The sequence below is a fragment of the Streptopelia decaocto genome, assembly GCF_964273445.1.
Source record: "Streptopelia decaocto genome assembly, chromosome: 5".
In the NCBI taxonomy this organism is placed as follows: domain Eukaryota; kingdom Metazoa; phylum Chordata; class Aves; order Columbiformes; family Columbidae; genus Streptopelia; species Streptopelia decaocto.
In genome coordinates, this window is record NC_138659.1 from 64,496,397 (window position 1) to 64,508,452 (window position 12,056).

Consider the following 12,056-nt stretch of genomic DNA (forward strand, 5'->3'; position numbering starts at 1 on the left):
TGGATGAGCAGCTAGAGGTGGTCTGAGAGACAGTTAATGAGAATCCTTCAAAAAATAAAAACCTTATGAACTATGCAATAGACTCCAGCGGCAGCAGATTGACGGCATAATTTCATTAGAGTTGTTCAAGAAGCATCTAAAAGCAGGTGCTGCCTTTGTGGAGTTGGCAAGACAAATCTGACTCAGAATGGGACATAGATCTAGGCTGATGGAAAAATACAAAGCAACAGCCATATTTAAGTATGTACAACAATAAAATGTATGTAGGTGAAGAGAAAAGGGTTGCCCAGCTATTAGTTGATAGGTTCCAGAAAATGGAGTGTAGCCATTGCACAGAGCTGCTGGTCCTGGTAGGATTTCTCAGGACCAGCAAGAATAAGAGGAGGACAGTCCCGTATCACCTGGATGGTAATCCTGGCTTAGTTGGTACCATCTTTCCCTGACTGGGGCAGACGAAGCTCCCTTAGACCAGGCAGCAAATGCTGGTGGCTGATGGATCTTGGCTCTGCAAGGTCAGAAAAGATTTATTTTGCTGACCCAACACATGCATTTCCATGGACTTGGAAGCTGCATAGTCTACTCTATTGCCAGCCAAGGCCACTTTCCCTCTATGTCTTCACATGTTTTAATTTGGAAACATAACACTTAATTCCCAGAATCATTCAGAACTGCTAATCATTGAAATATTCCTACTTATAACAGTGTTTGTAAAGCTGTGTGATTCAGAGCAATTTAATTAATCATTAAAAACATACAAAAAAGTTATACTGCTCTCATACATATCAGACTCCTAATATTATGTTTACAGTGCTTTGTACTTCAGATAATCCTGTTGAAATCTTTGGGGCTCCTAGTCATGCGTATATTAGTTAACACGAGTAAGGATGGCTGAGCCAAGCACATCATAATCATAAACACAATGTTCTTGTCAAGTGCAATGAGAGAAATCAATTGCTGTGACAATAATTGCTATTTGAAGTCATGGCTTTAGAAAAATAATTGTTCAGTTATTTTTATTTTAGAATTGTGCTTGCTTTATAACATATCAATTAAAATGTGCTCTATTTGCCAATAAAAATATAGTAAATAATATGTCAGGAAAACAATTCTTAGTAAAACAGTATTTGTGATCTCTTGGGAAACTTCTGCAATAATAATTTAGAAACATTAACTTAGATGTGAAACTTTTCCTTTGCATATATCTACATTAAAAAGCTTTTTGTCATCAGGTTTTTTACTGAATACTATTATTTGTGTTCATGTTTAAAAATACCATCGTTAGTATGAAACGGAAACATTAATACAGTGTAGAGTCACTGTTAAGGTTGCTGTTTGGGGAAGTGTACATTTTTTGTTATTTTGGCAAATATAGTGAGGTTGAGGGACACGAGATTAGTGGATCTAGAGGGCTATTTAACGATAGTCTCACTCAGGACAGCAAGTTTCAATTAATTTAGCAATGGTTGCCTTGATGGCCCAACTCCTATTTTCAAAAACAGACTTGGGAGGAGCTTTTAAAATATGTGTGGGTATAAACATGTGGGCAGTCAGTGAGACTGCTTTGCACCTAAATAACTTTATGAAAGCAATCTTTGGGTGCTTACGTGTCTATTAGTGAGCAGTGTGGTCAAAGAGGAGAATATCTTTTGAGTAAAATGTTGCTGAGAACAACATGACATCCACACTGTGTGCACCTTGTCATTTTTTTGTTTCGGACTAGCTGTAGTTCAGTTCCATGGACTGAAAGTGCATTTGTGTCTGGAGTGTCCATTACACATCTTCCAGTTCAGCTTCTGCATTTTGAGCTCCGCAGTATCAGATGAAGCACAACAGTGATGACAATCAGGGGATTAATTCCAAAGCCCTCTCCAGATCCAGACTAAACCAGCAATGCAGGCACAGCCCCAGGAACCTAAGGACATGTCTACCCCATGTGTTTGAGCACGGTGGCAGTGGAACAATGTTAGTGTGATGCTGCAGTCAAGCAAACAGATTGTCATTTTTCTTGTGAGTTGTTAAAATAGTCTCAACAAACTGCACTGGCCCAGATAGGCTGCTCCCAAGGTGGGCTTAAGTGGGGCTAGTGGAGGGACTCAGCTGTGTGCAGCCGCTGAGCTTTGTTCCCTGTCACGAGTAATGTCATGGGTACTCAAAGTAGGACCCCACACAATTTTTAATGTTAATAGAATTATAACTGTACTAGGCTTAAGGTAAAGTTTGAAAAAGTCCTTGTTTTTGTCCAACATCTAAATTTATAATGAATTATTATGCAAATAAGTGGCTTGAGTAAAATCATAGAAGAAACAATTGTTCGTGCATGAATGTTTACATACATTTTTGGATATTTTATTTTCTCTTTGCATGTTAAATAATAAGAGAATGGGAAAAGAAATAGTGAAGGATGGAAATTTTTGTTTTGTTCTGTTTGCCTTCCATTTACAATATTGGTCATTAAAATATTTATATTTAATTCATTAGTTCATTTTACATCACTACAAAACTAAGTAAATTATTTCATTTTAATGAAAGTACTCTTTTGATGCAATATGTAACTTACAGGCATTAGTATTTAATGAAAAAAGGAGTTCTATAGTATGATTATAATGCATTCATAGAGTTTAAGGCAGGAATGTGTCATTAATTCCCCCGGTCCAACCACTCTGACCATTACATTTCACAGATTTTCCCCTGTATTTATCCCTGTCATTTGATATTGTTTAAAGATGATCTACAGGTTTTGTTTTCATTTGCAGAGACCAAACAGCAACATATCCACTAATTCCCTTTACAGTTTGTGCTAGAGATTAATCTTAGTTTTCAGTCTGCCTACTAAACACACAGAATTGTTTCTCAGTTATGGAAAACTGCCCTCTCGCTCCTCTGCCAGGTCTGTCAACCTCACTAAACATGTCCAAGTATGACCTCTGTAAGTGAAGAACTTTTCTCCATACATTGCATAAATAGTTATGCAGGTAGCCATTATTCCTTACAGTTTTCAGTGTTCTGTGAAATCAGTATTACTCTTTTCACACTACCTAGAGCCCTTCCAGGAAGACCAGCTGTCCAGGTGAGCCCCTGCTGCTGGACCCTGCCGTCCTCTTGCAGCCCTTCCTTGGCCACTGTCCTCTGCTGAGCTGGACCTAAACTATTATACTTATGTCCAGGGCTTCCTCTTCAGTTCTTCCATTCTCTAATTGTTTCTTGTCTCCTACTCAATACTGAGATGATACCTTTCAATCAGCCTTCAATACACACCACTGGTGATGAATTGCTCATTTTCAAGCATTCTTTTTTAGTGTTTCCCCTTATTTTGTGCCACATGGTTTGAAGGGGCAACTGTGCAAAGCTGCATCATTATCTTCTGGCAGATAATTTCTTTGTTCTGGAGACTATGAAATCCTGATAATGCTCGGGCTTCTGTGATTTTAAGTGCGTCTTAGCATGATAATTGTCTTGTTGGGAGGATTTACATTCAAAAGTGCAGAAAGTCATTCACTCTGTCTATACTCTGGATCAACGTTTCATAAGCCATCTGCATTGCAAAGGTGTCTGTTTATTCAGTGTCATTCAGAGTCTTGACTAGAGGGTCAGAAATGATGGACCCAGTCTCTGACCATGCGAACAAGTCTGTGTAAGCACACTTATTTTTTGTACTCCCTGTTTACCATCCATCATTTTGTGTATCTTAGATTATCTGGTGATTGCAGCATGGTCAAATATTCTTTTCCAGTATATATAACATAATTTTATGATAGAGAAAATAAATCATCATAATGTCTGAGTTAAATTCAAATGTGTCTGCTTCCAGCCATTGTTTCCTACCATGCATTTCTGTGCTAGATGAATGAGAGCCTTGGTATTTTCTCCCCATGGAAACTCATGCACTCCGTAGGCAAGTCACCACTTAACCTTTTTGAAAAGTGAAATGATTGAGCTTGTTAAATCGTTGTCAGTAAAATATTTTCTCCAGCCTTTGAATATTTTTTGTGATTCTTCTCTTTATTCTCTTCGTGTTTCCAACCTCCTTTAGAATAATGCAAAGACCAGAGAGAGTATCAAGAATATGTCTGACAGTATGTTTTGGCAATACCTTGTAGAATGAAAAATTCATCTCCCAAATGCTGCTAACTACTGCACACCTGAGTATTTAAGTTTGTTTTAACCCTTTTTTCTTCAGCATCCCTGCAGCAATTCATACTGATTTGGTCATTCCCACTGATCTCTAAATTATTTTGGGAATTCTTCATTTCAAGGGGTATATGTATCCTTTGCTCTGTAAGTGGGGCCTAGATTCCTTGTCCTTGTAAGTACAACTTAGGGGTCATTGCGTTAAAAAAAAAATAAATTAAAAAATGCTAAAATAGGTGCAATTGACCAGTTGGCACACTGTGTGATTTCTTTGTCTTTATTACCATTAATAATTTTTTTTCAGTCTTTGTATCACGTATGGACCTCTCAGCTATTATATATCAGTCTCATCAAAACTGACTGGATCTGATACTGTGGGAACCTTGCAAACCTGTCTAGAAGTTTCTGTTTCTGATGTTGATCCCCTTCTGAGAATTTCTTTCAGAGATGTCAGCTGGCCAATTTTTAATTCATTCATTTTGCACTGCAATGATTTCTTTTTTGCCATATTATTTGTGATTGTGCTTTCTTTTCTTTCATGTCTGTCTTAAGATGGAGCTAACAAGTGTACTGGGGGATTGGAGAGCATCCATCTATACTTGTCCTGCTGTTATACTGTTTCTCTGTGATGTTAGTGTCTTTATTGCGTCTCCTTTCAACTGTCTATTTATTCAAAAACAAAAAGAGGATTTGTTTCTGCTACCATTCCATTCCCCTAGCCAAGCTGACTGTATTTCTTTATACCTTTTTAGTTTGACTGTTTTTGAGATGAGGTGATGGCTGCTTCAAGATACAAACATACTATAGTGTGTGCACTGGCATCCCCATGCTTTCTGTTTTGTTCCTTATTCCTTTTCTAAACTCTCCTAAAATCCTATTTGCTGTTTGACTACCACTAAACGTTCAGTTGATATGTTCAAAGAACTATCTTCAATGACTTCAAGACCATTTTCTTGAATGGTAATTGCTAATTTAGAACCTATCATTGTGTATTTGTAGCTAGACTTTTTTTTCTTGTGCACATTGCCTTCAGCTCATTGGCACTGAATTTCATTCTCTGATTTTACTGCCAAGTCACTCAGTATTGTGAGATCCTTTGCAGTCAGCTTTAATTTTTATTGTCCTAAATAAATGAAGGCTATTATCTCACCACAGCCTGGAACTGGGTTAGTTTGACAAAATCTGTTTTCCTTGTCTGTATTCTCTTTGTTAACGTGAATTTTGGTATTTTTTTCCTTCTGATTTCTTATATTAAAAACCAGAGAAGAAAGTCAAATATTGCAAAGGAAAAAATAATACAAAAGTGTTTACTTAACATTTCACACTATCAAAGTTGTAATTTCCAATGATTTCTATTTTTTTAATGGGTGTGTCTTTGAAACACTTGTCTCTGATTTTTACTTTGCACAGGAGCTAAATGGTGTGTTATCTGACAGGAAAGTTTAATGTGTGACCCAGCTCCATCATTGTACAGAACACAGAAGTGTTGGCCAGAGTTTCCAGCCAGAACTCTCCAACTTTTTTTCTTCTGCTTAAGAGACTTGTTCAAGGAATTAATAAATGTGAAGGGCAGAATTTTCTAAGGAAAGGGATTCAGTTCCTGGTCATAATGAAGCAGTAGCACAGAGCAAGGCTCTCTTAGTTTCTTGTGTCCAGCTGTCTTGATTGTATTCATGTTTTTCAAGTTCCAGTAGCTTTGAGTTCATTTTAAACAGAGCTGCTGGTGTTTCCCAAATTTAGGTGTTTGGAAGGACTGTAGAGGAGGAGAAAAGCAAGTGAGATGGCTTGCCCTTATTTCATGCACAGCATGCCAATTTGTAGCAACATATCCGTTCTCTGATGTTGCCCCGAAGCATCTGTTGCAGTTACTAGCTAGACAGTAGAGAATATGATAGGGAAAACATTTCTGGGAAATAGTATTTGTAAGTAGCTATTGGTGTAAAAAGCTTAAAAGATATTGCTGCGAAACTGAATCTGTTCTGGTGGTCGGTGGGCAGGGGTTAAGGTCTGCTTTTCCCTAGGTTCCAAATATAAATTCACAGTCAGCTTGTACTTGCTTAGAAAGGAGCCTGGAGAAAGGGAGACAGGCAAAGATAAATTTTAAAGAGTGAAAGCAGTGCGTCAACTGGTGTGATGCATTAAACAAAACATGGAAGTTCTCTGGTGATCAGTTTCTGTCATTACTTTCTTTGTGCTACTCAGATATTATGTTGTAGAAAACCACTTAATATAAACTCTTCCAGTAAGAAATAATGTGTTAATAAGATGGTGTATCAATTAAAATATTCTTACTGCGTTAGTTCCTTAGTTTCTTTCAGTGAAGACACCTCTAGAAAGATGATTTACGCCAAGACTCATTAAAGTGTAAGGCTGAGATTTCTCTTCTGAATTCCCCAAGGTTCTTGAACTAGCACTTGCCCTCTCGCATCCTTTTATTACAGATCCTTGACTCTTCCAGCAATTTTCTATTGGCAGAATGGTTCTTAGATATGCTGAACTGTTCTGATCCATTGATCAGAACCAATCAAAATTCCAAGTACTCTTGTTTTTAAAAGGATCTGTGCCAAGAACCAATAAAAGCTCAACACAGTATTTAAAATGATCCTACAAGGAGAGAAGGAGAATATATCTTCCTTTCCATAAAAATCCCTAAGTCCCAAAGAACATTTAAAAACTGCTAAAAAACTGCTGGTAGTTGACATTGGCTGTTAAAGGGAAAGTCAGACTTTGCATCTAGAAATGATTCTTTAACCATATTTTTACTTTAAGGTTCAGAACAATCAGCCTTCTTGGAGCTGAACAGGCAGAATTAAGTTTCTTAAGTAAAAAAACAAGCTGTTAATTGTGTTTTCTACACACAAACCACATTATATATTTGGTACTTTTCTCTCTCAAACTTGGCTTCACTCTGGCAGGATTTCTCAAGGATATTCAAAGAAGAAATTGATAAAAAAGAATTTTGAAAGCTTGTAGTGAAAAGAGCTTTGGTTGAATAAGATACTGATAGAAAGCCGTATCAGTTTGTATTATATAAACATCAAGGAAAGCTTCTGTTCTGGAAAGTGCCTTTGAACATACTCAGAACAATGGTATTTTTTTGTTGTTGTTAAATATTCAGCGGTATAGCTGATTCTGTTGTTCTCAGACCAAGGAATAATTGGGTGCTATCATTCTATTACCTTAATAGTGACATTAAGCTACAGTTGCCATGAACAGTTTTCCAATAGTCTCCATATTAGGGATAAGTATTTAATGCCATGAGCTGATACTGCTGGAGAACTATCTTCTTATCTTCTAGGTCATAAGTTCTGTTTACAGCATGATACAGGGAAACGTTGTTACTGCATGGATAATGATTATATTTTGCATTTATGCACAGTTGTCCTCTGAACTTCAGGGAATTCTTGGTATTTCCCATATTAGTTAAAGAATAGATTTTGAAGCATTTTGGCAAAAAAACCCTACAGATGACTTATATAATTCAGTAGGTACAGGGTTCTGTTAATTGCAAACACTATGTATAGCAGGTGTGCTAACATGACTGAAAGTTTTTCACACAGCTAGAAAAGCCAGATATTTTTATTAAAAAACTGTCTAAAAAGTTAACATATCTTCTGACTGCTTACATTAGGTGTCAACTTTAGAAGCCTTTTGTCAGTATCCAGAAATTCACTCAAAGAGGTTGAGAGTTCAATCATCTTTCAACCAAAATCCTTTATGGACTAAATCTTCCAAAGACAAAAATATTGGAGCAAGAGAGAAGATAAATACTCCCACTGTGAACTGCAGAAGTTTAATAATTTTGTTGGGGTTTTTTTGTTGTTTTTTTTTTTCTTCTGTTGTGTCTTTGGGACTGTAACATGATGATGTTCTTTGGGATGATTTCCCTGAGCAATTCGCTATAGAAATACTCAATTTGATAAAACAGACCTATTGTCATGCACAAACCTGATTCCTGAAACTAATCATACACCCTGAATAGTTATCAGCAACCCAGGAAATTTTTCAGAATTTACAAACTGGGAGAAGTATAAATCAGTATAAATATTTTTGCTGTACTTCATCCTCTTTTTCCATCTGCTGGATGTGGGACGTACATTGCATATTTGTTGGGACTGTTGTGGGTATGTGGATGGTTGTAATGGAGCTTATATCATGCTAATGGAGATAGTAATAACATTTTATGGAGGCAACCACATCATCAGAGGTGTACATTCTCTTTTGACTTTGAGCTTGGGTGGTTGACTGTTGTTTGTCATCCTGGTAGAGTTTAGTTTTTGTCTATTTTTGTGTTTTTTTTTTCCAAACTTAGATGTATTTTTATTACCTTTGATAGCCTAAAACCATAAGCTTTTTCAGACCATTATGTTACAATTACTTTCTTTTTTATTTTTTTTTGTAATTGCAGTTGTTTCTTATCCTTACTGCTGGTAGCCGCTGTCGTTTGGAAAATCAAACAAACCTGTTGGGCTTCTCGACGGAGAGAGGTATCAATAACTTTAAGATTGTTATGGTAGCCTTATATTTCAGAATAAATTGACAGTTTTGATGAACGATCACGCCTCAACTTTATCCTGTATACACAACTTAAATATCCCTCTAAACATTTTTATTTTTACCCTTGACTTTTTTATACTGAAGAATAAAACTTTGTTTCTTCCTCTTGTCAAGAATGATAGAAATTGCAGCACTGGGTTGCAGAAAGCTAAGTTTTCCATATGGTGGAATATTTAGAATATATAGGATAGAATAGAATAAAATCTTTCAGCTGGAAGGGACCTACAAGGATCATTCACCAGGGGCCACATCAGCCTCGTGGTTGCCGTCAAAGGGCCGAACGTAATTTGAGGACTGAAGAAATGTAGGAGTAGTTACATTTATACAGTCCTCAAATCACATCTGGCCCTTTGACAGCAACCGCGAGGCTGATGTGGCTCCTGGTGAAAATGAGTGTGACACCCCTGATCTAGCCTGACCACTTCAGGGCTGGCCAGAAGTTAAAGCATGTTGTTAAGAGTGTTGTCCAAATGTCTCTTAAACACTGACAGGCTCGGGGCATCAACCACCTCTCCAGGAAGCCTGTTCCAGTGTTTGACCATGCTCTTGGTACAGAAATGTTTCCTAATGTCCAGCTTAAACCTTCCTTGGTGCAGCTTTAAACGTTCCCACACATGCTGTAAGTGGGTGGCAGGCGGAAGAGCTCAGCACATCCCTATCCATGTCCCCTCCTCATGGAACTCAGAGTGTGATGAGGTTGCCCCTCTGCCTCCTTTTCTCCAAACCAGAGAACCTCAGAGTCCTCAGCCACTCCTCACAGGACATGCTTTCCAGCCTTTCACCAGCTTTGTTGTCCTGTTCTGGACACATTCAAGTACCTGAGCATCCTTTTCAAATTGTGGGGAACTGAGCTGCACACAGTGCTTGAGGTGAGGCTGTGCCAAGGCTGAATACAGAGGGACGATCACCTCCTTTGACCAGCTGCTTATACTGTGTTCAGTGCATCTCAATGCTCCTAATAGTTTCAAAACAATAGTGTGAAAACCTTGGTAAGTTGAGTGAATACAGAGGATCATTGTGTAGCATCTCACACTTTCTATGAAGCAGTTTGATGCTGGGACTTAGGCTGTAGAAATCATCGGAACATACAGTAGGAGACAACTGTCTCTGCAAAAACCTTATATTTTCTTATTATTTTTTTATTTTATTTTTTAAGTCTAAGCAAAATTCTATCTCTATTAATGTCAGTAGTTTTGTCATTAAAACCATGGCACAATTGAAGCTTTTCCATAAATACTGATGCATAAACTCACCTTGCTCTTTTGTTGTCTAAATTGTTATGCCCATATTGGAAAATTTGGCCCAAATGTTTGTTCTTACCCGTTAAACAAATTATTAAATTTCGATGAGATTAAGCTTAGGCTATGTATACTGCTACATGTATATAGCATGGTTCAGATGACGTATATTAATAATTGCAATATTTCATTGTGTTCTCATAAATAAGATCTATATTTTTAGACAGTGATTTCCACCCCGCCTTGGACCTTCTCATCTTGATAATTTTTGAAAACAGCACCTACTTAATGGTACTGTAATCTAGTTTGGGTTTTTTTTTGTTTGTTTGTTTTGTTTTGTTTTTACAGGCAAGACTTTTTCCAATTAATTAATTTTTCTAATATACTGGCACAATGAATGTTTAAATAACTTTTTCTTTTTTTTTTTTTTTTTTACTGTAGATCTACAGTGAGTTTATGTATGCTTTAAAAGTGCCAGGTAACTAGCACTTACAATTTTCCTTCACTGAAACTATAGCATACTGATGCCCAGGCTTAGCTTTGAACTGGTGCTATGAAGAAAAAATGTATATTATTGTACTTATTTCATTTAGGTATTTTTTTATTCAGCTGAATATTATTAGCCATATTCTTCCTCTAAGGGCATGTGCTCATATATTTGTTATTAGTTTGCAAAATACAGATGAAAGTTACTTTAAACCACTGTATTCTATCCAGCTTATTAATATTTTGTTTGAATTCATCAGAATACTTTGTTAATAGTTCTGTGCAACATTATATTGTGATGGAATGTAGCAATTATTTCATTTCTCATGTTAATAATGTTGTTTTATTGACATGTTTAAGAGCAAATATAAAGATAGGAGTCTACATATCTAAGGGTTCTAGTCTGTTTTCCATGGTTACTCTCCTAGGTGTTTGAAATATACAGTGTGTTTCAAAAACACAGACCCAATTTGAAATCTATATCTCTGCAACCACGAACAACCCATGAATGAAACTCTTACCACTTGAAAGCATTACTACAACTTGAAAAGCTTACTCAAATTTTATAACTCATTAAACTCTCTGAATTATAATCTTTGTTAACATGTGTAACATGTTGCCATTGTGAAGTACACTGCTTTGAAATTGGGTCCATCTTTTTGAAATACCCTGTAGTACTTGTAAGGTAGTGTGTAGGCATCATCCCATAAAGAACACATTCTCATATAAAACTTTTTTGAAGTTTTCCAAGTTTTATTTTCAGAATGTCATCAAAAACATTTCTAAGACTGTATGAAAGCTTATATAAGCTGACTGACAAATACAACATAAACGTAAATCAGCTTCTTCGGAAGAGCAAAATAGAAAGAAATACTTGGCAACTGGATTAAAACTTTCAGAGGTCCATGCTCCAGTTCTGATCCTTGCTTTTCCTTGTGTGCAACTGGATAAACTTAGTTGTGTCTCATTCAGAAATGTTCCTTGTTTAATTTCAAAATTACATATGTATTTTTTCCTATTTTAAGAGGTATGAAACAGTACCTAGAGTGTGGTAGCAATAAGAATTTTAAATGTTTAAGCAAATGTCTTATATTTTTGATCTACTAAGGCACATCAGCAGCAGTTCACATCAAATACAAGTTTTTGGTAATGCTCCATGTAATATTTTCCTTTAATCTGGATCAGAGAACATGTTTTTATAGATAGCATTTTTGTAAGGTTTTAGAATGAAGTGTTACAAATAAATTACACGAATAACATACTAGTAGAAGGCAATCTCTTGCTGAAAAGAATTCTGGAGTACCTACTTTTAAAGCCCACCCATTTAGTCTGATGAGCTTTCTATGTCTTTCATTATTCTTGAAAGAAATTTTTCACTCTTTAGATGTTACCTTCAATATAGACATAAACTACAGTAAGAAGTGAAACATAACAAGAACAAAAATAAATATGAAAAAGCATGCTGTTAATAGCTATTCATCCATTTATTGTTCATCCCAGTCTCTTTTCCCCTAGAGGAGGAGAAACGTCACTATCTAGTTCTTGTGATCTTTTAGTAATGAATTTTATCAGGGTGTTGAGGTAAGCAAACATTTTTTAAAAGTTTTCACAGACTTCTACGTGTAGCTGAAAATTCAGAACTTTGTC

At 36.3% G+C, this 12,056-nt stretch overlaps 1 protein-coding gene across 3 annotated transcripts in view; it reads left to right on the top strand.

Annotated features, from left to right (window-relative positions):
* Positions 1 to 12,056, top strand: part of ATRNL1 (attractin like 1) — a 488,525-nt gene that overhangs the window by 257,912 nt on the left and 218,557 nt on the right. For all 3 annotated transcript variants that reach the window (XM_082052467.1, XM_082052468.1, XM_082052469.1), the window contains one exon: positions 8,537 to 8,615. In XM_082052467.1, the coding sequence (XP_081908593.1) occupies positions 8,537 to 8,615 (79 nt within the window). The remainder of the gene's footprint in view (positions 1 to 8,536; positions 8,616 to 12,056) is intronic.